Below are 25,557 nucleotides of genomic sequence, written 5' to 3'. Positions count from 1 at the left end.
GGGGTCCTCCTTGGGTGGGTCCCTGAGCCCCCATAGATCAGACAGCCCAACACCCACGGGGCAGCGTCTGCCGGGGTCTGGTTTCTGCGGGAGTGCGGAATAGCAAAGAAGGGTACAGCTCAGGGTCCCAGCCTGCAGCCCCACACCGTCAGCAGCCTGACTGGGCAGCTACAGGGGGTTTCTTCCACTCTTCTCACGATCTCTAACAGCTTAAAAGAAACCATACATCTATGCCTGTGCTAAGATCCCACAGGCAAATTTAATGGCAAAATGGTCTCTCTCTGTTTTTTGGGGGGGCTTTTGGGCCATCATTCAGTGTGAACCCTTCTAAAGCCCGGAAGCTCTGATTAGCAATTACATGTGCCTTTAATTAGCCAAAACAGTGAAACAAAGTCATTATTGAAGAGCTCTTCACTTCAAAGACAGTCTTTTCAAACGTGCGGTTTGTTGGAAACGATAAGGGGGACCCTTGGGGATGAACAGGTTGGGAACCACCCGGTAGAGACACCGGAGCATGTTAACGAGGTCCCACAATCCTGCCCCAAATTCTCACGACCTCAGAACCTCCGTCTGAGGGTGACCTTGGGAGAAGCAGGGGCCTGAGGACCAAGGGTGGGCAGGACCAGGAAGGCCTCCCCAGAGACATAGCTGTCAAAGAGAAGGCCCAACTCACTTCCCAACCTTTGGTTTTGGGGAGAAGCTTATGGCTAACTCAGGCCTTCGATTCCCAATCTCTGCTGTGCGTCGCGATGACGCGGCCACCGCGATTACCGGACTATTAACGAGTCTGTTCAATTATTCATGGTTACATTTTTAAAACAAATCCTTCCCCTCTCTGCTCCTCTCATCCTGCCCACTTGATCAAAGTCTGCCCTTTAGACAAAAGGGGGCAGGAGAGATTTGCAGCTCTAATAACCCCACGGTGTGACCTGCGAGAAGGAGCAGGAGTGGCAAGAGCCAGCAGGGGCTGGGGAGCTCAGGCCTGGGAAGCCTTGCAAGAAAAGGTGGGTCCTTTAGGAGGTGTCTGAGGGAGGGGGTGCCGAGATCCTCATCTCCCATCCGGAGAATCACGGGTCTATGGGATGACACAGCCCAGCAACCCCGAGACCCTCACCCCCTTGCCCTGCGAGGATAGACTCCATGAGCCACAGAGAGGGAGCAGAGAGGACATCCCGGCACGCCTGAGGCAGGCCTGGGGACACGCAGGACCTGACCACCCCCGGGCCAAGCCCTGAAACCCACAACCCCAGACGCAGTACCTGGCGCAGCGCTGGCTGAGCTGCCGGAAGCAATTACATCGTCCAGCATTAGATCTAAAAGAACGAAACACGACATTGGTCACTGCCAGGACCAGGGGGGCTGGGCAGGGTCCCCTCAGCAGCTCGCTCCCCCGGGCTCCAGCCGTCACTCTGCCTGTGAACGGGGTGCTCTGAGCACCGCCGCCTGGTTCTGCAGGTTCCGTCCCCAGCTCTCGGCACAGAGCGTGTGAGGAAGAGGAGCAATTCAGCCCACTTGTCAGGGTCACGGGGACAGGGAGTCAGAGGCACCGGGAGGGGCACGCAGCCTGGCATCAGAACAGATGTCCGCTCCTACCCGCCCCGCGGCCTCAGCAGCAGCTGAGATGGCAACAGACCCCAGAAGGGGAGCCAGCTGGTCAGGCAGGGCCACAAGTGCCTCCTGCCAAAAGAACTCATCTGCAGATGCCCTGCAGAGACAGCAGACTGCAAGGAGGGAGGGTGGATGGAGCAGGGGCGGGAGCGTGGCTGCTGGGGTGACACGCCTGCCCAGCTTCCGACATCCACAGGGAGAGCCAAGACGGGACCCCGGCCGACCCCAGAGCTGAGCAGAACGCCTGGGGCGCAGGTAGGCGGGATGTGGGCCGTAGACAACGGCTCCACCCGCGGCTGCCAGGAGGCCGGTATCCCCTCAACACCTGCCTCGAGCCGTCCCCCTCCCCCTCACAGGGCACACTGGCTCTGCCCACCCTCGCCCACGCCCACACTCTCCCCTCACTCCAGGTGCCCCTCGCAGGCAGCAGGAGCTAGAGCCAGGGGCAGCGGGGAGGGAGGGGCGCCGCAGCCCCTCACCCACTTGGCGGTACTCACATGTCAACACACCAAAGAGAAAATTCAGAGCACCGCACACAGCTTATCGGCGTAATGAAGACGGTGTGTGAAAAGGTGGAGAGAGGAAGGGAAAACCCGCAGACCAAACAGAGACAGGCACACAAAAGCTCAGAGAAACCCACACAGACACACACTCGGAGAAACGTGGGCAGTGACAGGAAGAGAGGGTTGTGGAGACTGCCGAGCACCAGACAGACAGGCAGGGGCCCTGAAGACGGGGAGACCGGTGCAGACACACCTGGAGACACGGAGAAACAAAGGGGCTCCTACACCTGTCACTTCTCTTCCACGCTTCCTGTAATCTGTGTCCTGCCACTTAGTCTCGGCCCACCCATGGCAGAAGAGCGTGGGGAGGGATGGGGTGGGGGTCCCACCCAGCCAGAGACAAGAAGCGTTGGAGATCACAGGTGAAGGGGGCTGAAGGCTCTAAGACCAGAGAGTCATGTGCTTCGTGTTCCTGTGACCTCAGACCTGCTCTTGAGCCAGGGGGAGGTTATTATGTTTTACAGTTTGGCCAAATAAATGACCGTCGGGAAGTTGGAGAGTTTTGCTGGAGATAGAGAGGGAGAGTGGGCCTGGGGTCCTCTCACACTGCTGTCCATTTGCAGCCTCTGCCAAGACCTTGCTCAGCAGCTACGGACACCAGGCAAGTGAGGGTTCATGATGCTTGCTTGCCAACCCTGGGCCAGGCAAGGTTGGCACCTGGGCCAATCCCTCCCTGGGTGTCTAGACAGAGGCCCCAGACAGTAGAGCATGATTCTCATCCCATGAGGCTCCTCTGAGAGTCGAGGTGGGAGAGGTCGTGCATAACTCCCCCGGAATCCTCTGGGGAGTACGATGCTGAGACCCAGGGAGCCCCACAGGGAGGGGGTAGCTCCCCCTCCCCCATGGGGCTGACTGGTCTGCTTCATGCGGCTCTAAAGGCTGACATGCTCTTGAGGGGGGGAGGAGGTGGAGAGGGGGGGTGGGAGCATCTTCTCCCTGCCCCCAGCCCCAGCCCCTGGCCCCCCACAGTCGCAAGGCCAAGGTCAAGCATGACTCCGAGAGATGTGAAAAGACTACCGACCAGCCATCTGCTTCTCCTTACTCCTTCTCTTTTTCTCCAGTCTCCGCAGACGTTTCTCCTCCCGCCGCCGGGCCTCCTCCTCCTCCTGGTGCTGCCGACACTTGTGGAAGTTCTCTACCACCACACCCACAAACATGTTCAGGACAAAGAAGGCCACAATGAGCAGGAACGAGATGAAGTACAGAAGCATCCAGGGGTTGTGGTTCATGATGGGCTGGCGGGGAGCAGGAAGGACAGGAAGAACCATCAGCCCGAGGGGGACTGTCTCAGGTGCTGCCCTAGAGCTTGGGTTCTTTAAGACGGGGCCCTCAAACTCAATGAGCTAGAGGGACCCAGCAGGTGATCAAAATGAACCACGTGGGTTTGGTGTTAGGCAGTAAGGAGGGGTGAGGACTGTGGCAAAGTGGAGTATGGCTCTACCCAAAAGGGGCTGCTGCTGCTTTGTTCCTACTGACTCCTGCCCTGAGAGAATGCAAGTCCAGTGTTTCCAGATGTTTGGATTTCTCCTGAGAAGGCCCAAGTCTGGATATTCACATGAAATTCACCAATTTTTAAATGGTCATTACTAATTTAAAAAATGTAAACATGTTGCAAAGCCACTGAAACATGCCTGGACTTGGCCCTCCGTTATAGGCTATCAGTTACAGCCTCTGTGGTAAGAGGTAATAATGTCTCTTGACGGTCTTTTTCCAACCTGCCTTGCCCTCTTGCTGTCCAGGGCCTGCACCTGTCATGCCTGGAGTTGGCTCATGCTGAGTGACCTCAGCCCAGAGATGCAGCCTCCCCACCTCAGCCCTACCTGCTGGTCCACGCCCACGGCCCAGAGATGAACCCTCCCCACCTCAGCCCTACCTGCTGGTCCACGCCCACGGCCCAGAGATGAACCCTCCCCACCTCAGCCCTACCTGCTGGTCCACGCCCACGGCATCCAGCCCTCAGCCCTACCTGCTGGTCCATGCCCACGGCATCCAGCCCTCAGCCCTACCTGCTGGTCCACGCCCACGGCATCCAACCCATCGTACATGATGTCCACCCAGCCGTCCTTGGAGGCCAGCACGAACAGTGACATCAGGGCCTAGGGTGAGCAGGCAAGGAGACCATCGGAAATCTACGATGTGCGGCCAAACCACTCACTACCCTGTCTTCAAAGCACCTCCTGGCAGCAGCTTGGGAACCCCAGCCCTTCAGAGGTCAGGCCGGAGTCACACTCCAGGCCCCTGCAGGGCTCCATAGCGGGCAGGAAACCAGGGGAGCCCTGGGAAATGATCACATCCTTCGAAATTCAGAAAACAAAACCAGGGTGAGACAGAGAAACACTTCCACAAAACTGAGCGAAGTGCTTCATGTTGTACATGTCCCTGTTTCTGCAAATACCGAGTAAGAAAAGGCATCGTCCTGACAATGTGCCCGCATTCTGTACCATGCGAAACAAACATACATCCTCTCACTGCATCCTTGCTGCGAGCCTCCAAGGAGACGCCGCTATGACCCATTCACCAGCTGATAAAACTGAGACCCCGGCAAGTCAGTTGCCCTGCAGGCATCATTAAGCACAAACTTGTATTTCCAGACTCCCACCTCCACCTCGGAGCCTGGGGCTCACCTGGCCAAGGTTGTCAAAGTTGTACTTATGCCGGACCCACCGGTAACTGGCTTCGGCACAGTCAGACTTGTTGGTGATGTTCCTGGTGTCCTCACCCTGGCACACGAAGAACTTCCCTTTGAAGAGCTGGACACACATGTACCCGAAGACAGGAAGAAGTTAGCCTTGACCACAGGAAGTATAGAGCTCCCTAGCTCCACCTCCCCACAGCAAGCAGTCTTGGGGCCTGAGAGCTCCATGCACACCCTGGGTGAGGGTTCAGGGCTCAGCCCTGTGACCAGTCGAGTCAGAGAACCACCCCTGCAGGCACCCCTTCCTCTGGGCTCCTCGGAGCAGAACCCTGGGGAGGGGAGGAAAGGTCATGGGTGGGTACTGAAAAAGGGTGTTAAAGGGGGAATAGTCGTTTGTTTTCTACAAACAGCTGGGCCACTGGTTCTCCAAGGTGGGGGTGGGCTGAGGCCTCTGGACCAGCGTCAGTATCATCTGAGAATGTACTAGAAATCCCAATTCTTAGGCCCAGCCCAGAGCCACTGAATCAGCCAGTCTGGAGAGGAGCCAAATGATCTGGTTGAATGGTGGGGGTGGGCTAGGTATTATTGAGCCCACTTTACAAATGAGGAAGACTGAGGCTCAGAGAAGTTAATTCACTCATTAAGGTCGTATAACCAGTAGACAGCAGAAAAGGAGCTTGAACTCAGGTCTGCAGGATGGAAAAGCTCGCCCTCATCCCAGAACAGACCGGGCTACGACAGTGGGTAGGGGAAGGGTTTGAAGAACCAGAGAACAGGGGGCCTTGGCGACTGCTCAGGACAGACCTAAATCCACTGGGAGAGTGCAGGACTGGGCTTAACAATGGTTCCCTCTCCTCCTCCCAGCAGGCTGGGAGGAGGAGAGGGACGGGCAGGGGCGCCGGGCGTGCAGGGAAGCACCACACCGCCTTGGCAGCTGTGCCCAGCCAGCTCCCTGGGGCTAGAGAGTTCCAGGAAACCAGGAACAGCCCTCGTCCCCTCCCCGGAGCAGAGAGGACATCCCAGGAAGTCAAAGGAAAGGAGGGGGACAGGGGCAGCCACCCAGGAGCTCCCCTGCTGCCCCAAGAGCCAGATGTCTACCCTGCAGCTGAAACAGCCGGAGCCAGGGGCTGGGGGAAGACAGGGCTGGGGAGGGGGCTTCCAGAGGCGCCTGCTGAATCCCGCAGGCAGCTCCTGCTCCTTTTCCTCCAGAGCCAAGTTCCCTCCCTGGGCCGGGGTCCAAGTTTCCCCTACAGCCCCCACTTCCTGCCTCGTCTGGGGTCTGCACCCGTCTGCCTGCCAGCACGCCACTAACCTGGGCCAGCTGTCTGGGCCCTGGGTCCCCAGGCCTGGCCTACAGCCCACCTCACTCAGGCAGGAAAGGCGGGGAGGGGATCCCGGAGCAGACTGTGGGCCGGTGCCAGCGTCTGCGCTCCGGAGTACAGTGCACGGAGGGGTGGAACAGAGAGCCTGCAGCTGTCACAGGTCAGAAGCCTCTCTGAGGCCCTTGTCCCCTTAGGGGCTCTCTTCCAGGCTTCCAGTTTTCTGCAACGTGCCCAGGAGGCACAAGGGCCTGAGGGCCTGAGTCTCGAGGGAAGTGTCCCTATTTATTCCTTTCTAGAATCAAGGTGGCAGCAGCGTGGGCCTCACCATTCCAGAACGTGGAGGAAAGCCATTCCTCAGGCTTCCGCTGACAGCTGGCCCCCAGACCCCCACACACCTGCACCCCCAGGATGCCAAAAATGATGAAGAAGGCACAACAGATGACCACAATGTTGCCGATGGGCTTCAGCGAGGACATCAGCGTTTCCACCACCAGCTTCAGGCCCTGTGCCCGACTGATTACCCTGGGGAGGAAAGGGGATGAGAGGATTCCCCCAGCTCAGACACTCCCAATCTTGGCTCAACGGTCCCCTGGGCTCTCGCTGAGGGAAGAGGTTAGCTTTCTGGGATGGCTGTGCGGCACGGCCATGTTTTCCTGGGACCCCTGCCATCGGGATTCCCACCTGTGATGCCTCAAAACAGGAAGCAGATGCTCCCACCCTACCCCTCCCCACCCCCACTCCCAGGATGTTCACAGATCACCTGATGAAGCTAGGTAGGGACTCAGCTCAAGAAAGGGGCTCCCAGGGACGTATGTGCTGTGAGGCCAGGGGCATTCACTTGTAGGGAGCGTGTAGGGGGCAGGCAGGAAGGGAAAGGGCATGGATGGGCACAGCTAGGGAAGCATCACTAGTCGGTCAGTGTGGTCCCCATCCATGTCCCCATCCACTGACAGTTCTGACTCTGGGATGGTGGTTGGAGGTGACTGCCTCGCTGAGGAGGGTTTCCTAAGAGGGTGGGTCCTCTGTTAAATCTGGAGGGTGGCCCCTGAGAGAGGTGTGGAGGTGGGAAAGCAGGAAAAGGAGGGCGGAGTGTCACCCCTGAAGGTACCGCCCAAGGGGGTGACTCGGCTGAAGGCCACGAGGTCCTGTCTATGGCCCCTTGTATTATGCCCTGCACAGGGCCAGGGACACAGTAGCGGGGGGCAGGCTGCCATATGGGAGTGTCAAAAGGGCGGGTGCCCGAGGACAGCAGGGTTCCCGGAGGGGGCCAGCAGCAGGAAGCAGGGGCAGGTGGGGCTCTCCCTCCGCAGTGGAGGAGTAGGTCGCGGGGGTGCCCCGCGCAGAACGCCGGGCATGGGCGCACCTGAGCGGGCGCAGGGTCCGCAGCAGCCGCAGCACCCTGAGCATGCCGAGGATCTTGGTGCCGCTGTCGGAGACCATGGAGACCAGGATGTCGATGATGGAGATGAGCACCAGCAGCCCGTCCAGCACATTCCAGCTGCTGCGCAGGTATGCCTTCTCCCCGAAGCACCAGCCCAGCGCCACCACCTGGGGACACCCGCCATGTTCCCGTCACCACCACCGTCTGTGGCGCAGCGCTCCCTGTGGTCGGTCTGCAGCCCCGTCCTCCCCTTGTGGCCCATCCTCCCCACCCCCACCAGGAACTAGACACAACAACCCCCATCACCTTCACGGTCATCTCCGCCAGAAAGACTGCGGTGAAGACATAGTTGGAGAGGGTCAGGAAGATGCGTTCCTACAGGAGAGAGCAGGCAGGTGTTGCCACCGGGGCCCCCAGCTGGGCCAGGTCTGCTCTGCATACAGAAGCCAGAAACTGCTTGCGACACTGACTCAGAAACAACCTCCCCACTCACACACAAGGCAGACCGTCTCCTCTCCCCCGCCCCCTCACATGCACGCGCGTGCACGCACACACACACACAGACACACACACAATACACAGTGCTAGGCCCCTGACTCACTTGCTCCCCTGCCCTGAAGTGACCTGCTTGAGTCCCCAGAGTGGCCTGGGGGGGGGGCGATGACCCCCCCCCACTGCTGTCATCTGAGCCCCGTAGCTCAGGCCCTATCCCAATGTCTTCCTTAAAAACTGGGGCAGGATTTAACTTGATCTCCGACCTCCCACCCCCACCCCATTCTACTCTCCTCCTTGCTCCACAGACTTGCTTTCCTGCTGGGTGCCCCAGAAACGGAGCTGCAGGGCAGGCTGGGGGCTGAGCACAGGCCACGCGTCCCCCGGGGGGGTGCCGAGGCGGAGCACTGGCTGGGGCAGGGAGGGAAGGAGGGCAGCCCAGTCCCCCGATATCTGTGCGGACTGATTCCACTGCTGGGTGGCCAAGAGAGGGGTGTGGAGAGCTGGAGAGGCAGCAGGCAGAGCAAGAGTGTTAAAGTGAGAAACAGAGAAAAGGGAAACGGGAAGCGTGCCTATGACAGCTAGAGATGGAGGAGCAGAGCGGAGAGCGTGGGGGAGAGACACCGTGACGTCACAGAGAGCTCGGTGGCAGGGCCTCGGGCAGGAGGCGGCCGAGGGGCCAGTGTGCCCAGCTGCCCCTGCTCCGCCCCACACAGGCGGCAGGGCCTCGGGCAGGAGGCGGACGAGAGGACCAGTGTGCCCAGCTGCCCCTGCTCCGCCCCACACAGGCGGCAGGGCCTCGGGCAGGAGGCGGACGAGGGACCAGTGTGCCCAGCTGCCCCTGCTCCGCCCCACACAGACGCAGGGCCTCGGGCAGGAGGCGGACGAGGGGCCAGTGTGCCCAGCTGCCCCTGCTCCGCCCCACACAGGCGGCAGGGCCTCGGGCAGGAGGCGGACGAGAGGACCAGTGTGCCCAGCTGCCCCTGCTCCGCCCCACACAGGCGGCAGGGCCTGGGGCAGGAGGCGGACGAGGGACCAGTGTGCCCAGCTGCCCCTGCTCCGCCCCACACAGACACAGGGCCTCGGGCAGGAGGCAGACGAGAGGACCAGTGTGCCCAGCTGCCCCTGCTCCGCCCCACACAGACACAGGGCCTCGGGCAGGAGGCAGACGAGAGGACCAGTGTGCCCAGCTGCCCCTGCTCCGCCCCACACAGACGGCAGGGCCTCGGGCAGGAGGCGGACGAGAGGACCAGTGTGCCCAGCTGCCCCTGCTCCGCCCCACACAGGCGGCAGGGCCTCGGGCAGGAGGCGGACGAGGGGCCAGTGTGCCCAGCTGCCCCTGCTCCGCCCCACACAGACGCAGGGCCTCGGGCAGGAGGCGGACGAGAGGACCAGTGTGCCCAGCTGCCCCTGCTCCGCCCCACACAGACGCAGGGCCTGGGGCAGGAGGCGGACGAGGGGCCAGTGTGCCCAGCTGCCCCTGCTCCGCCCCACACAGACACAGGGCCTCGGGCAGGAGGCGGACGAGAGGACCAGTGTGCCCAGCTGCCCCTGCTCCGCCCCACACAGACGCAGGGCCTCGGGCAGGAGGCGGACGAGAGGACCAGTGTGCCCAGCTGCCCCTGCTCCGCCCCACACAGACACAGGGCCTCGGGCAGGAGGCGGACGAGAGGACCAGTGTGCCCAGCTGCCCCTGCTCCGCCCCACACAGGCGGCAGGGCCTCGGGCAGGAGGCGGACGAGGGACCAGTGTGCCCAGCTGCCCCTGCTCCGCCCCACACAGGCGGCAGGGCCTGGGGCAGGAGGTGGACGAGGGGCCGGTGTGCCCAGCTGCCCCTGCTCCGCCCCACACAGGCGCAGGGGCGAGGCCCCCCAGGGCTGTGCTCCCTCATTCGCCTCTTCCTGGACTGGCCCCTCCATCCCTCAGGGCTCCGTCCATCCCACCCTGGCCTGGCTGGAGCCCACCCCAACAGAAACCAGAAGCCCTCGCAGTGCTGAAACCTGAACCATGGTGCGGAGGCAGTGAGGTGGGGGGACAAGGGGCACCTCCAAGCACGTAGTGCAAGATGCCAGGAGAGGCAACAGAGCCACCCCTCACCCACCCTTCTTGACCAGAATCACTGTCCAAGGGAGAGGTTACGCTGCCAAACTGGGGAGAGAAAGCTCCCCGAACAGCTGGGGCCATCCCGAAGAGGCGAGGCCCATGGGGGTATGTCCAGATGGTCAGGCCTCTGGCCTCTCCTTCTGAGAAGGACTGACAGGTTCACAGCCAAGCGGAAGTGACCAGCATCGCCCCCTGACACTCTTGAAAACCTACTTGCTCGTGACCTGGTGGGACCACAGGAGCCAGGGCAGCGTCCCTCTCCTGCTCTGCGTCCCTCATCAGTGCAGGGGTCATGGGTGAAACTGAGAACCTCGGCCAGGAGGAGGGAAAGCAAGACATCTCCGCCCAGCCAGGGCCGGTCTCACTGTCCGCCTCATCCCAACACTCACCGACTCACCCAGGGGCCTCACAAGGCTCTGGCTCACGAGAACACGCCGTCTGCAAATAGCCGGGTGCGACGGAGCTCACTTTTCACCCGGGTGAGGAGCCAAGCCCACTGCCCCAGCCAGGCTGGTGCGTCACGGAAGGGAGACGGAGGCAGGAGAGGGACACGGGCGGCATCTCGGGTGCCAGCTGCACGGGGGCGTCAGGGGGGCCTAAGGCAGAGTCCTGGCTCCCTCCCTCGGGGGCTCTCTGGGCCTCTTTGCCCGCCCTGCTTGCTAACCCCAAAGGGGACCGGTACCGAGCAGGCCCTCCGCAGCCACCGTGTGCAGTCCTGGGGACTCACAGCGCTGTGCGGGTCGATCTTGGGGCGCTCCATGGCAATGGTGATGCAGTTGAGGAAGATGATGACGAGGACCACATGGTCGAACATCTTGTGCGTGATGATCCGGTGACACAGGAGGCGGAACCTGCTCCAGGACAGAGGCCAAGGCTGAGTGGGAGGCAGGGCAGGGCAGTAGTGAGAGGCATCGCCCCGAGGCCTCTACCCCTCCCGGGCCCTCCCAGTCGGAGACCCCTCTCTCACACACTCGCACGTCTGGGGACACTTCTAGCAGTTGCTGGGATGATGTCACGGGATAATCTCGCGTGAGGAGAGATCGGGTACAGGTCAGGGCCCCCCGTGCTTACCTTGACTGAGGAGGGAAGATGTAGGCAGACCAAGAATCTCGCTCCTGGCAGCAGGCTGGGAGCCGGGCCCGGATCCACGCTCTCATCCGTTCCCCTTTGCTCTGTAGGAGCACCAGCAGGGGCGTGAGCAGGGCCAGGCCTCCAGTCCCCAGGCCCTCACTATCTCACTGCCCCCCATCATGTCAGCTCTGCTGAGCCTCCCATCGTGTCTGCCCTCTCCCGGCCCCTTGCTGCGCTTCTCTCCTCCCATTCCTAAAACCACCTCCCGTCTCCATCTGAGTGCCCCCCTTGTCCTCGGAGCACCCCTCACGTCCTTCTCCCTTCCCTGTCCTCCCCTGTGCCCCTTCTCCCTTCTCCCTTCCCCTGTCCTCCCCTGTGCCCCTTCTCCCTTCTCCCTTCCCCTGTCCTCCCCTGTGCCCCCTTCTCCCTTCTCCTTCCCCTGTCCTCCCCTGTGCCCCTTCTCCCTTCTCCTTCCCCTGTCCTCCCCTGTGCCCCCTTCTCCCTTCTCCTTCCCCTGTCCTCCCCTGTGCCCCCTTCTCCCTTCTCCCTTCCCCTGTCCTCCCCTGTGCCCCTTCTCCCTTCTCCCTTCCCCTGTCCTCCCCTGTGCCCCCTTCTCCCTTCTCCCTTCCCCTGTCCTCCCCTGTGCCCCCTTCTCCCTTCTCCTTCCCCTGTCCTCCCCTGTGCCCCCTTCTCCCTTCTCCTTCCCCTGTCCTCCCCTGTGCCCCCTTCTCCCTTCTCCTTCCCCTGTCCTCCCCTGTGCCCCCTTCTCCCTTCTCCTTCCCCTGTCCTCCCCTGTGCCCCCTTCTCCCTTCTCCTTCCCCTGTCCTCCCCTGTGCCCCTTCTCCCTTCTCCCTTCCCCTGTCCTCCCCTGTGCCCCTTCTCCCTTCTCCCTTCCCCTGTCCTCCCCTGTGCCCCCTTCTCCCTTCTCCTTCCCCTGTCCTCCCCTGTGCCCCCTTCTCCCTTCTCCCTTCCCCTGTCCTCCCCTGTGCCCCCTTCTCCCTTCTCCTTCCCCTGTCCTCCCCTGTGCCCCCTTCTCCCTTCTCCCTTCCCCCTCGCCAGGCTCTCCACCCTTTCTCCATCTCTGCCTCCAGCCCAGCCCCCACCTGCCTTCCCTCCTTCCCTCCCCACTGGGCTCTGCAGTGCATCAATTATCAAACACTGTACCCATCACAGCTGTCTGTTCACAGACACACCTGGGACACGGGGCCCCTTCTGGGCCCCTTCTCCTCACGTGCTACCTGGGAGGTCCCGGGTCCCTGGGCCCCCATCCCAGGGTAAGGAGTGGGGGTTGGGGGCTGGGGGTGGGGTGATAGGTGGAAATGGGCACGAAGTCGAGGCTGTGATGATGAGGTCCAGATGAGAGAGGGGGACAGGAGAGGACATCAGTTTGGAGAGATGAGTGATGGGTCTTTCTGAGTCACAGGGGGAGCGCCATGAAAGATTCATACACATCTGCCTGAAACCATTCCTATCCACCAAGGACCTCAGCACCACAGCCCCAGGCACAGTGAGGATCTGGGGCTCAGCAGGGCCAGCAGAGAATCAAGAGGGTGTTTGAAGCTGTCTCCGGGGCCGGCACCCTTGATATCCCTTGGGTGTGGTGGTAACTTTCTGAATGCCAGAGTGTTGGGAGGGGTTGTCCACCGCTGCCCCAGGCCAGGCATTGCTCCCTCACTCAAGGTTGGGGCTGAGGGGGTCACTGTGCCCTCAGGGGCCTCACCAGGTTGCCCTCGTCATCAGCATCATCCCCATCCAGCGGAGGGTCGTCGGGCCGCAGGGCCTGAGCTAGGTGCCCCGAGGCAGACTTGCCGTTGCAGCCCTGGTGCTCGGAGGCTGAGCTGCGGCCGCTGGCTGTGCGGTGCAGCCCGGGCACCTGCAGTGTGTCCGGCAGGTCAAAGGAGCTCTTAGCCTCTCGCTCCAGGGAGCCCCAGGGGCGCCGGTCGCTGCCTGCTGGACTGGCCCGCTCCTCCTCAGAACTCTCCTCCTCGTCCTGGCTCTCCCGGCCCTCGCCGGACAACAGGGACCTCCGCTCCCCACTCGGGCTCCTCCGCTTCAGGCTGGGGGCGCGGCCGAGGCTGTTCCGGCTGGAGCGCCTGCTGGTCCAGCTGCTGGCTGCGCTCCAGGGGCTGTGCGGGGAGCTGCGGGCACTCGGCTGGGGGGTGAGCAGAGGAGTGGGTGGTCTCAGCCGGAACCATGTGGCCTGCATCCCCCCAAGGTACCCCATTTGCTCTGAGCCTCCCCGTATCACACCATGTGTAGAAACATGACGAGCAGGAGCTTGGTGTCGGATGCCTGGACTCAGGCCCTGGCTTACTCCAACCAGCTGTGTGACTTTGGCCAAGTTACTAAACCTCTCTGTACCTCAGTTCTTCATCTATAAAGTAGATATGACACTAGCACCTATTATTCCTCATTCAGTTGGCGAGAGAAGTCTTATCACCAACTGGTGGCAGTGTAAAATAATGGCCAGCGCGTGGGCTCTGACACCAATCTTTTGGATTAAAATGCTGGCGCTCTCACCTACTTGCTTCAGAGTTTCCCACAAACCACTTGGGCAACCTGAGATGCAGGTCCCAAAATGGAGATGATAACAGTATCTGCCTCATAAGGTTGCTGTGATGATTAAATGTGTCTAGAATACTTATGAGCAGTGCCTGGAACGGTCTCTGGCCCAGAACCAGAGACTGGATGGGGTTTGCTATTATTGTGATAAGGTATAACGGAGGTAGGGACTAACCCCTGCGTACTTCACATGGAGACTCAGAGGCCGAGTCTCACGCAGTTAGGGAAGAGAAGAAGAAGCAGGATTAGAACCCACGGCCACCGCTCCTTCACGTGCTTGCAATTCCAGCCCTGATTGACCTCCAGGGGCTTGTCCAGCCCATGGCTCTGTGGTATCTTCTCAGGCCTGCCCACCTACCTCCATCCTCTTTCCCCTCCTCACAGCCTCACATCCACAGGAAACCCTACCGGGGACTTCATCTCGTGAGCTGCTCCTGGCTCAGCCGACCCGCTGCTGCTGGTGCGGCGGGAGGCAGGGCCCAGCGCCTCAGCCAGGCCCGTGCTGGAGCTTTTGGGCAGTGACATGGGTGTGGCGGCCGTGTGGATGATGAGAGGCGGCAACAGACTCCTCCGAAGATCTGGGTGCTCTCCCAGGGACACCACTGCAGGGGAGAGATGGGGAGCCCCTGAGTCCAGTCAAGGCAGGGCCAGGGGCTGCACCCCCAGGATAGATACTCACAGGCCAAGTGCTTCTTCCTGTCGCCATCGCCATCCAGGCTGGGCGAGAAGAAATCGGGCTCTGACTCGGATTTGGTGGCGTCTCCCTAGGGTAGGAGGGCAGTGGGCTGTTAAGAGGCCGGGCCGGGCAGTGGACCACAGGCTGGATGGAGGTCCCCCTGTCTTCACACGCACACACTACACATAGGCCACAGGAACCAGCAACCACGGCACGAGACATGCACTGGCGTAAACCAGACCATCCAGGTTTGGGGCCCAGGGATCCCCAGGGTCCCCAACCCTTCTGCCTCCCACCAGCCACACCTCAGAGGAGGCCACTGTGAACCCCAGAGCCCACAGCACAACCAGCCTGACCGGTAATGGCTCTAAGAATGGCTGAGGGGAGAGAGGCTAGCTGGGCGGATGGGTGGCACAGGCCAGAGGGAGCTGGGGGCCCGAGTGAAGAGGTCACTAGGGCCTCAGTTCCAAGGTCCACTTGTGCCCTCTGCTTTCCCTTCCTGAGCCTCAGACCCAAGGACCCCAGAAGGGAATTGAAAGACCCCAGACAGAGCGGTTCAGCCCAAGGACGCCACTTCAGGCCCTCTGCTTGTCCCTCCAACCTACCCAAGCCCCCTCCCCGCCCCGGCCCCATTTTTACCTCTCTCCCTGTCTCTGGGACAGTTTTTTCTTCCTTCTTAGCAGGTCAGTAGGTTCCCCAGTAATTACACACTTCTCCTTAAGAAGTTATTAAAAAATACTTGATTGCTACTTTTGATAAGGACATAAATATTGCGTAATTGGCATCTCAGGGGATCATTTTCATTAGCTCAGTTTACAACCCTAACGAAGCCTTTAATTATCCAGTGGGATCTCCAGGGGGCTGCTCGGGATGTGCAGCACCGTGGGGTCCGGCGGGAATCCTGACTTCGCCCTGAATTCTGGTGCCAGTGCAGGAAACAGCCGGGCACAGGCTCAGGGTGGGGGCCAGAGGAGGAGCATGCCCTTCAAACACCTGCTGGACCTCCTGGGTGGCCAAGGGGCCAGAGACTGGGAAGTGGATTTAAGGCACATTCTGGCAAGAGCCATCCCTATCCCCGCATCCTCCAAAGACTTGTCCTGAGCTGAGGCAGCTTGTGGGGTCTCCCACAGGGGCTCAGGGCACGGGGGGGGAGAGGGAGAGAGATGGGGGAGCAGTCTGGGTCATGGGTCGGACTTCAAGGAGGCCCGGTGACTGGGACTCCTGCGGGGCCCTCTGCGTAGGCATGCACACGCGGTGTACCACACACGTGCACACAGAGGATTCTAAGTCCCTTCTCCCTCCATCCGCCAGTCTGTTGGGGACGGAACATGCCCTTTGCAAGGGGATGGGGGTGGAGGCAAGGAGGCTCCGCTCCTTGTTGTCCTCCAGGGGGAAGGGACTTAAAATCGAAGCCAGCCTCACGACACCAATGACCACCATGGCGACCACAGGCTGCACAGGAGCTGAGCGTGAACACGAGCACAGAGACACGGAGGCGCAGTGGAGGGACGCGGGGCACGGGGTGGGGGGGGGCATGCCGACTCGTGATCGCGTACCTACCCCCTGGGAGTCGACAGGCAGCTGAATACAGCTTAACTGTCCACTCGCATCTTCCCGTTTGCTGATTTCCTACAGGGAGAGGGGGAGGCAGGGGACGGGCGCTGGTCACAGGCGCTCAGGCTCTCAAACATCAGCAGTGTCCAAAGAGGACAAAGAAAAGGAGAGATGCAAACCCAACAGCGGGGGGGGGGGGGGGGGGGGGGGGGGCGAGACACGGGGGCGGGAGAAGAAAGGGGAGAGAGCGGCCTTCCAGAATTCAACCACAGGCTCCGGGGCCAGAATGAATCTGAAGGGTGAGGAAGGCGGCCACGAAGGTGGGGGACAAGGGCAGGGAAGGAGATCAAGCGCCCAGATAATCCTAATAACAGCCACCATTCCCTGGGGCGTGCGAGGCATCATGGAACTGCTTCATTAACACTGGCTTGCTTCCTCGCCAGGTGAGAGAAGCAGGGGCCGCGGGGATCTTGGAGAAGGCGCTGGGGGCTGGGAGACGTTAAGAAAACTGTGCAAGCCATATGGAGAGTGAGAGGTGCGTGGGGCCTCGAGCCTAAGACTCCAGCGCCCCCTTCCTGGCCAGGAGGCAGCGGGTTTGGGCGCTGGGCAGGAAGGGTGGGGAAGAGGAGTGGGTGGCGGGTCAGAGGCTGGGGAGGAGACAAGGTCAGGGCTGAGAACAGGCCTCCCTGCTCCCATACTCTCTGCCCGCAGCCCTCCCAGTCAGAACTGTCCGGCTGCTCCAACTGGGATGGGACCTGACCAGTAACCCTGGGATGACAGCTATGATGTTGTTTAGTATCAGTTCATGGCCTCACTCGGGGCCTGCTCTCTGTTCATTTAATTAAGTGTGTAGATGATAAATACCCGGGGATGCAAAGCGCTGCCCCCTACAAGTTGGGAAATCAACAGCCAGTCGGCTCTGTCCCCCGGGCCTCCTCCACCTCTTGGCAGGGTGGCCAAGCCAGCAGGGGGCCCCTCTGGAGGCCTTCTGCTGATGACGTCCAACAAAGGGAGGCAGCCGCTTTCCCCACTGGGGCAAGAACCAGCCTCCCCTGCCAGATTGTGGGGCTCCCAGAGCCACAGGAGCAGCCCCCTGAAAAGGTACAGGAGAGGGCAGGTGCCTCTGGAAGTATCCAGGTCAGCGGCACGGAGGGGCCGCCCTGCACCCAGGGGCTGGCTCACCACACGCAGGCCAGTGAGCAGCTGGCCCACACACCTCCACAGGCGCTCCAGGGCCATCCTCATGGAGGGGGCGCTGAACCCGAAATCCTTTCTCTATCCCACCCCAGACCCGAGGCATCAGGCCCTAAGTGAGACCCTCCCAGGAGTCACCTGTATTCTGAAGGTTGAGGAGGTTATGGCCCCGAGTCCTGGCTGCCGCCTTAGGCTGAGGCAGCCACAGGCCCCCAGCGGAGCCACAGTGACCAGGCCAGGCCCTAGGGCCAGGCTGCTCTCTTCCCACACATAGACTTGGCCGCTGCTTAGCAACCAGGCCGGCTCAGTGGCACTCGATTTAACAAGGTGTTTGCTGAACAAGGCAGCAGTGGGGAGGGGGCCGTCTGCTCCGGGCACCTCCAGGACGGCTGAGGTGGCTACTGGCTAGTGGAGGGGAAGGGAACGGGTTTGGGGTGCTTTCCGTTTCCCTCCACAGACTTCCGGAGAAATGTCTGGGGGACTCTCTCACTGTCGGGAGCTGTGGTTCGGAAGGGGCTGAAGGATCGCGTTCCCCACCCCGCTCCTCCTCCCGCAGGCCAAGGGCAGTGCCTGAGAGCGGTGGCTCTCCAAGAGACCCGGGCTTTTGTGGGAGCGAGGTCGTACGCCCTCGCCCTTCAGGCCCCAGGGAACCGTTCACCACATAAATGTCCCGTGGCAGGGAGAGCACCGGCGTCCCTCCCCCCTGCCAGAGGCCCAGCCACCCCCCAGGCAGAGCTCCACCAGCTGTCCTCACTGTCACTTAGCGGGAGGAAATGCGATAATGGGTAACCACACAGTCACAATGGAAGCCGGAGAAGGGCCGGTGCAGGACAGATGCCCCCGCACCTCACCAGCCCGGCCCTCGGGGAGCAGCCCTCCCTCGCAAGGCTGGGAAAGAGGCGGAAAATAGATTTTTGTTTTTCCACCGTGTGCTGGGTATTTATAGACAGGCCGCAGCGGGAGTTTCCATCCGGGTCACCCGGAGAGAACTGGACCAAGAGCTTCTCCACGCCCAACCTGGAGCATTTCTAGGTTGGGTCAGCCTGTCCTGTGCAAGGCGCTGGGCTGGGCCTGGGGCGGCATGAGGGACGGAAATGAGGGAGAGGAGGACGGGGCAGCCTTCCTGGCAGAGGCTGTGTGCCCTGGCACGGCAAGGGCAGGATCAATGTAAATCAATATTAATTGATGACGCTGCCCATGACGAAGGTGACGGAGCCTGGGCTGGAAATAGGACGCTCATCTCTGCCATGCCAGCCGCTAATTGGGCTCATTGCTCACCCTGGGCAGCTCAGCCCTGCCCGGGCCCTGGTGGCATCTTCATCATCTCAGTCAGAGCTCAGATGACTTGCACACAAGCTTCCCCCACTCCTCAGCTTAGATGGGTCCCCACCCCCCAAGACCTGTACCCAGGGACCCAGCCGCACTGTGTGCTGACACTGTCCGGCTTCCTGAGGAAAGGGCTAGCCGACTCCAAGGGGGAAACCCACTTGGCAGTTAACCTGGGGACCCGAGGACCTCCCACAACCACCCTGTTTCCTAGAGCCTCCCGCACTTGGTCACCCCCACCTAATCTGAAGGGCGCTTCCTGCGGGAACCTGCCAGGCCACCAAAGCTCAGGCTGGGCAGCCGATTCTTCCTGGAAGTGGACTGTGGCGGGCAGGGGATTACCTCCGCCTGGAAGCCCTCCACCAGAATGGCGACAAGCAGATTAAAGAGCACATAGTTGCCAAAGGTCATGAGGGCGATGAAGTAAAGGGCGGCCCAGGATGACGTGGAGGCCATTCCGTTGTACAGCACCTTGTTCCAGTCCTCCTGGGTCAGGATCTGTGGGCAGAGGACATAAATCAGGGCCGTTACCAAAGTCTCCCCCACCCCACCAACCTCTGCCCACCCTGCTCCTGTTTCCCTCGCACCTGAAAGACGGTGACGATGGCCCAGAGCAGAGAGTCAAAATTCTTCCTGTCCGGTAGCGTGTCCCCGTCCCGTTCGGATGCAAATTTGCAGCCGAAGAGATGCATGCCCAGGATGCTGAAGACACAGGAGCCACAAGATGGGCTCGGGCGCCAGCAACCCTGCCCGCCCCTGGGGCCCTTCTCCTGGCTGGCACCCACCCTCACCTGAAGATGAAGATGAAGAGCATGAGCAGCATGCAGAAGGTGGCCACGTTGTCCATGGTCTTCATGAGCACCACGAGCTGCCGCTGCAGCGCCGGCAGGAAGCGCACCAGCTTCAGCACCCGCATCAGGCGGAAGGTCCGCAGCACCGACAGGCCGCCCCCCTGCTGGCCCACGATCTCCCACACGCTGCAAGGGGGAGGGGCGGGGAGCCTGAGCCCGCTGCAGGCCCACCTTCCGCCTCTCCCTCCCTTTTCAAAGGACCGGTGGCACCTGGGAGACCGGACTGGGCCAGCATGGCCTGAGAAAGTGGGGCACAGACTGGCGCTCGAGACTCCGAGACGGCACGGATCTGGGTGACAGCTCCAGCCCTCTCCACCCGCCCCGCCAGGCCAAAGATCACACAGCCTGGCCGTGGACGGCCCTCTCTCTCAATAGGCCAATGCAATGGCATCAAGTTTTGGAATATTTGCTTTGTTCTCCTCTAATGAAATCTAGAGCCAATTCCAAAAAGCAATAAAGCAGTTCTGGCCCGAAGCCTGGGGGGACGGAGCACTTTCCCAAGGTCTTGGAAACCCTAAAACGAGCTGCCGGCGTCTGAGATGGTTTCCAAGCACTTTGCAAGCAGGGATCGCTGGCTGGGTCTCACACCTTCTCCAACTCCTCTCCAACGCCAAGTCCCCAGTTCTCACCCACCCCGGCCTGCGTGGGGTCGAGGACAAGAAGTAGACGCGGGAGGGGAGACTGCAGAGGGGCTGGGCCAAAGGAGATGGGAGGCCAAGTTCTTCCCCAGCAGGGTAGGGCTGGCGGACGGGGGCGGGGGGAAGTGGAGCGTGGGGAGCACAGAGTCCCCACCTGGGGGAGGGTCAGTGGGGCCTGACTCCGGACCCATTCACCCCAGAGGAACAGGCTGCGCGGCTCCTCACCCCAGGCCACCCCATGGGCATTCTTCGGGCAAGAGGCAGTGGAGAGGCAGTCACACCTGATGACAACGATGACGCCGTCAAAGATGTTGTAGGGGTTCTTGATGTAGCCGAAGGGGCCGTACACGAGCAGCTTCAGCAGCATCTCCAGGGCAAAGAGGCTGGTGAAGACGATGTTGCTGATTTCCAGGGCGTTGGTCAGCTCCTCGGGCTGGAGGGCAGGGCAGGCATGGGGCAGGCGTGAAGCAGCCGTGGCTTGTCCCCAAGTCCCTCATCCCAGTCCTCCCAAACAGGGGACCACAGGGAGAGGAGGGGCAGGAACATCAAGCTGGGGGAAGAGGCCAGGGTGGTTCTGGATGCTCCGGCTAATGGGAAGGACCCTCCCCACAAAGGGCCCTCCCCACAAAGGGCCCTCTCCACAAACTGTCCCTCTCCACATATGCACGGAGGGCAGCCGTCACATGAAACCCTCAGCCCCTGACCACCCCCAGCTCCGGGTCTCAGACCCAGGGTCAGCCCTGTGGGTTCTGCCTGCCTCCTGCTGGGAGCTCTCAGAGCCCCCCAGGCCCTGTGCTGCCAGGTCAGCTCAGCAGGCCCAGGCCAGCAGCGCAATGATGCTGGCCCATGTCACAAGACGATTGCCAAGGCCTCACACGCATACCAGTCACACGGCCACACGCAAAGTCACACGTGCTCTGCAATCACTCTGTGGACTTGGCAGCCTTCCCTTGGACAACTGTTGGCTACCCCACTTCCTTCCAGACACACGTGCAAACAAACATGCATACACACGTGCACACAGATATACACAAGTGTACACAAATACACGCATGCGCACACAAACATGCTGATGCACAGAAGGGAAACCCCTACAGGGGCTGTCCCAGATAAGGAGGCCCCTGGAGCTGCTACTTGAGACCAGAACCCCTGGGTTAATTCCCAGGCTATCCTATCAACTCCCTGTGTGACCTTCAGCAAGATTCTCAACCTCTCCGGCCACGTGTAAAACACTGGAGGTAATTACTTTTTTGCTCCAACCCCGAGTCTGGAATTAGTACCAAGGACACATCTGAAAGAGGTCATCAGAACTAATGACAAACTACCTCATCTGCTATTCCAGCTCACTAGTCACCTCCCTCTCTTCCTCCTCTTTTCAATATTAAATACTTACTGCACGCCCAGAAATGCGCTTGGGATTAAAGGGGCTGCAGAGGCAGGCCAGCAGCGCTCCCCGCCTCCCCGGAGCTCAGCAGCTAGCTGGAAACAAGTTGTACACACACAAAACAGCTGAAAAGCCACCAGAGGCCTTAGTTGCTTCAGTGACAAAATAAATTATCTAGATAGTAAATCCAGGAGTTCGGGGACAGAAGGTGAGGGACGAACACCCTGGGAAAGCCTTCGTCAGCAGCCAGCACTTGAAATGAACTCTAAAGGGTGAGTGAGGTCTCTCCAAGAGGAGGGGAGGGCCAGCATCACAGGTCGGGTACAAGGAAGCCCTGAGCCCATCAGACGCCGCGCCCTGTTTACCTAGCTGCCTTATCTGGCCAGCTGCCCGGTAGGTCACCCGAGCGTGGAGCCAGGCCCTGCGTACCACCAAATGGATCCTAATGGCCCCAATCTGTGTGGCCAGCCCAAGGGGAAGGTGGAGAGAATCGGAAGGAAAGGCCTTCTGACTGGCAGGTGAAGGACATTTGAGGGTCCACTGCTGCTCAGAAAGAGAGATGCTCTCAGCTGGACATCCATTTTTTCCAAAGGCAGGCCTGGGGGCAGAGTGAGGGTCAGTATGCAGGGCTGAGCTCCAGCTGCCCAGGAGTAGGTGGCTGCCATAGGGGCCCGTGTGGCACGGAGCCCACTGCTTCAGCAGGTCTGGAGCGAGTCTTTGCTCCCCAGAGTGCAAGCTGGGGCAGGAGAGGACACCACCAGCTGACCCAGTGAACAGGGTCACAGAGAGACAAGACCTTTGGTCACTGTGTGTGAGCACTGGGCAAGTGTGGTGAGCGCTGCTGTCACAGCACTTAGAGCCCAGGGCTCAAACGTCTGGTGACAGAGTGGATCCCACCCCCCCACCCCCGCTAGGCTCCCAAATTCAGTCTGCCCAGAAGTCATGGTCAACAAGCCTGCCTCCCTGTCACTTGACCACCTGCGCTCTGTCGTCCACTCTTGGAATGGATAGAGATGGGAAGCACCGACCTGGTGGGTTCCCCGGCTCACCGTGTCTCTAACCGCATGCCGTCCACACGGCAGCGTCACACCCTCATCTCACAGATGAACAAAGGAAGTCCAGGAGACAGCGAATGACTAGTTACAGTCAGAGGGCAGGGAGAGGCAGGGAAGACAGCGAATGACTAGTTACAGTCAGAGGGCAGGGAGAGGCAGGGAGGGCCTCAACCCACCTCACTCCGACTCCGATAAATACCTCGCAGGACCCAAACCCAACGTGGTGACAGTGACGGGTCTGTGAATCCAGACACACGGAGAGACTGAATACATAATGTGCCTTCTAATGTATATAAATTACATTTCACATGAACAGAGATGTGTGAATGATGAACCAGTTGTCTTGAAAGCATAAGGGAGGTATACTGTATTATGGCATACACATTGTCTCAAAGGTAAAAATCAGTAAGACTTTTCTTTTAAAGTAGCTGAACACCCTGTAGCATTTGTTGTCACGTATTTACTCAGTCAGTGAGCCCCAAAGGGACAACTACTACCAAGCATGTGAAGGGAAGGTGTCCTAATCATTTCCTAACGTTATCCTTGGGGTAGAGACAGTTTGTACCCAACGGCTCACAGACACACACACACACACACACACACACACACACACACACTCTCAAACACTAAGAGGCTCATTGAAAGGTTGGTGCAGGGCTCCCTCAAGGTCAACATCATGGGTCTTCATCGAGATGGTGGCAGAAAAGCCTGAAGCCTCCACCTCCCCTCTCCAGGTGGCTCCAGGACTGGAGAAGCCGGTGGGGAAGAGGGCCAGCCCTCTCTCTCCTCCACCGCCGCGCTGGGCATCCTTAGGGGCAATGCTTATTCCGTCCCAGGACCCTGGGATCTCCCGTGATCCATGGGAAAAAATGCCCCTCGCCCTCGGACACCCAGGTCTGTCCAAGTTACTAAATCGGAGGCTGGGAACATTCTGCAAATGCAGGACAAGGGCACAGAGGCACAATCTTAGCAACGTGGTGGCCCCAGGGACCAGAGCCGTGATCCCGGCCACTGCAGCTGCAAAAGGGTAGGGCGGGAGCCAGCTTCTGCTAGCACCCTCCACGGGCCCTGCACGGCTAATACTTCCCAAAACGTCACTTCCTCCCTGCCTCCTAGACAGCCTGCTCCCAACGTGTGGTCACTTAAAGGAGGTCACGTCCTCTGCTCACTTAAGGTGCAGCTCTAAGTCTCCGCTGTATCTTTCCGAGCCGCCACCCCAGCCCCAGCCCACCCCACACAGAGCCCGTGCAGGTGCACACAAGCCCATCAGGAGGGTACCAGCCTCTCCTCAATGACTCTCCCCAGTTGCCAGGAAGTCCTTTCTTAGTTCTAGACAGCATCCTCCCTCCTGTTCACAGATGTCAAGGCCGGGGGGCGGGCTTCAGTGAGTTGAGGCCGGCAGCCTGGGCTTCTCCCACCAGAGGTCCCAGCCTCTTCTCTGAGCTGATGCTAACTGGAAACCTCCCATTTCCCATGTCCCAACGCTTCCCCTCCCTCAGCCTGTCACTGTCACCTTAGAGCAACGGTGGCACCAGGCAAGCTGTTCGCTACTTCCCAGCACCAGGATGCCCCTGAAACCTATAACGCACCCATCAATTAATCCGTAAAGGGCCCGCAGTGTACACAACACTGGTGATGAAAGGTGAGATTGAACCTGAGCACGGGAGGCCTGCCAACCCTGAGACTTTCTACCTGTGCGACCTAGGGCAAGTCCCTCAACCTCTCTGATCCCTAGTGGCCTCTTCCGTTAAACAAGGTAACACCACCTCGTGGTAAGGCCGCTCTGCTGCAGAACACAGGAGACCAAGCCTGTGAACACATCCAGATGAGAGCTGCGCTCAGGTGGCCCCCTGGGCACTGACAGTGGAAGCAGGCCTCACCCGTAGCAAGATAAAGTGACCGCAAAGCTGTACTAAGCACCACGCTGAGGGGCAAACACCAGGAGGGCCACAGGGGCTTCAGCCCAGCTGAGGTCAGTGGGCGGGGGGGGGGGGGGGGGGGGGGGGCGGGGGGGGCGGGGGACACCCCCAGCTGCGGACAGTGTGAGCCAAGGTGCAGAGGAGGGATGGGCGGGGCCTACGGGGACCAATCAAGGGGTCTGCCTGGGTCAGCGGGGGGAGGGGCCAGCGGAGGCGGAGGACACCCCCAGCTGCCGACAGTGTGAGCCAAGGTGCAGAGGAGGGATGGGCGGGGCCTACGGGGACCAATCAAGGGGTCTGCCTGGGTCAGCGGGGGGAGGGGCCCGCGGAGGGGAAGCTGCCGGGTTGGCAGGGCCAGGCAGAACGACTGTGCTCCATAACTCGGGCTGGACTCGCCTGTGCCCACATGCTGCCGTCGAGGCTGCGGGGGTGCGGGTGGGGGTGGGGAGGAGATGTGCGAGGCAGTGTATTAAGAAGATTAATCTGGCTGCAGCGGCTGCAGCCTGCGGATGGCTCGGAGAGATGGAGAGACAGAGACCAATTAGGGGATACTGCAGAGGTCCAGGCAGGAGGCCTGCGAGCAGGCGCAGCAGACACCAACCTGCCTATCGCAGGGAAGGGGCGGGGGGCAAGCTGGGCAAGAGCTGAGCAGGGGCTTGCATAAGTCACCCCAGCACTGCCAAAGTGCCACTCCCACCCCCATGTCCTCAGCTCCCTGCTCCACTGACCCTGAAATCTCTGCTCCCTCATTCTGACTCCAGCTCAGCTCACCTCTGCCTTTGACAGTCCTGCCTGCCGCTCCCACTCAGCCAGGAGGGGTATTCCAAGCGGGCCACAGTGATGCAGAAAGGGCCCCTGGCTCAGTGGGACCTCCTCCTTCCTCTTCCTCCTCCTTCCAGGAGGTGTTGGAAGTCAAGGGACACCTGTGTGGCAGAAGGTTTCCAGGAAACGCCACGGGCTGCATCATATAGATTGTGACCTTGCTGTTCGCCGTCCCCTGGAAGCTCTCCAGCTTGGAACTCTGCCTGCTGGAATGTCATTGTGCCCAGTGCTTCCTAACAAAGGGGGTGGGGGGAGGCTTTAGCCCTCCCCCACAATCTCCCAAGAGGCCCCCAAAGCTGCCCCAAGTAAACACACAAACTAAGTCAGCACAGGGCACCTACAGTGCTCACTCGGCTGGGAGACAGCTAACCCTAAGCCCCTTCGATCTAAACTTGCGGACC

General features: G+C 60.6%; 1 protein-coding gene across 9 annotated transcripts in view; it reads right to left on the bottom strand.

Moving 5' to 3' along the window:
* Window positions 1-25,557, bottom strand: part of CACNA1G (calcium voltage-gated channel subunit alpha1 G) — a 67,517-nt gene that overhangs the window by 17,008 nt on the left and 24,952 nt on the right. For 6 of the 9 annotated variants that reach the window (XM_066364575.1, XM_066364576.1, XM_066364577.1 and 3 more), the window contains 17 exons: window positions 20,258-20,409; window positions 19,279-19,464; window positions 19,075-19,189; window positions 18,830-18,985; window positions 15,974-16,042; window positions 14,417-14,501; window positions 14,146-14,339; window positions 12,896-13,327; window positions 11,176-11,276; window positions 10,832-10,955; window positions 7,816-7,884; window positions 7,492-7,676; window positions 6,524-6,650; window positions 4,796-4,921; window positions 4,178-4,267; window positions 3,214-3,406; window positions 1,260-1,313 (listed from right to left, as the gene is read on the bottom strand). In XM_066364575.1, coding sequence (XP_066220672.1) covers window positions 1,260-1,313; window positions 3,214-3,406; window positions 4,178-4,267; window positions 4,796-4,921; window positions 6,524-6,650; window positions 7,492-7,676; window positions 7,816-7,884; window positions 10,832-10,955; window positions 11,176-11,276; window positions 12,896-13,327; window positions 14,146-14,339; window positions 14,417-14,501; window positions 15,974-16,042; window positions 18,830-18,985; window positions 19,075-19,189; window positions 19,279-19,464; window positions 20,258-20,409 — 2,458 coding nt within the window. The remainder of the gene's footprint in view (window positions 1-1,259; window positions 1,314-3,213; window positions 3,407-4,177; window positions 4,268-4,795; window positions 4,922-6,523; window positions 6,651-7,491; window positions 7,677-7,815; window positions 7,885-10,831; window positions 10,956-11,175; window positions 11,277-12,895; window positions 13,328-14,145; window positions 14,340-14,416; window positions 14,502-15,973; window positions 16,043-18,829; window positions 18,986-19,074; window positions 19,190-19,278; window positions 19,465-20,257; window positions 20,410-25,557) is intronic. The other 3 variants (XM_066364578.1, XM_066364571.1, XM_066364574.1) reach the window with 1 other exon arrangement.

Source organism: Saccopteryx leptura, chromosome 2, assembly GCF_036850995.1.
Source record: "Saccopteryx leptura isolate mSacLep1 chromosome 2, mSacLep1_pri_phased_curated, whole genome shotgun sequence".
Lineage (NCBI taxonomy): Eukaryota > Metazoa > Chordata > Mammalia > Chiroptera > Emballonuridae > Saccopteryx > Saccopteryx leptura.
This window is presented reverse-complemented; position numbering and strand designations above follow the sequence as displayed.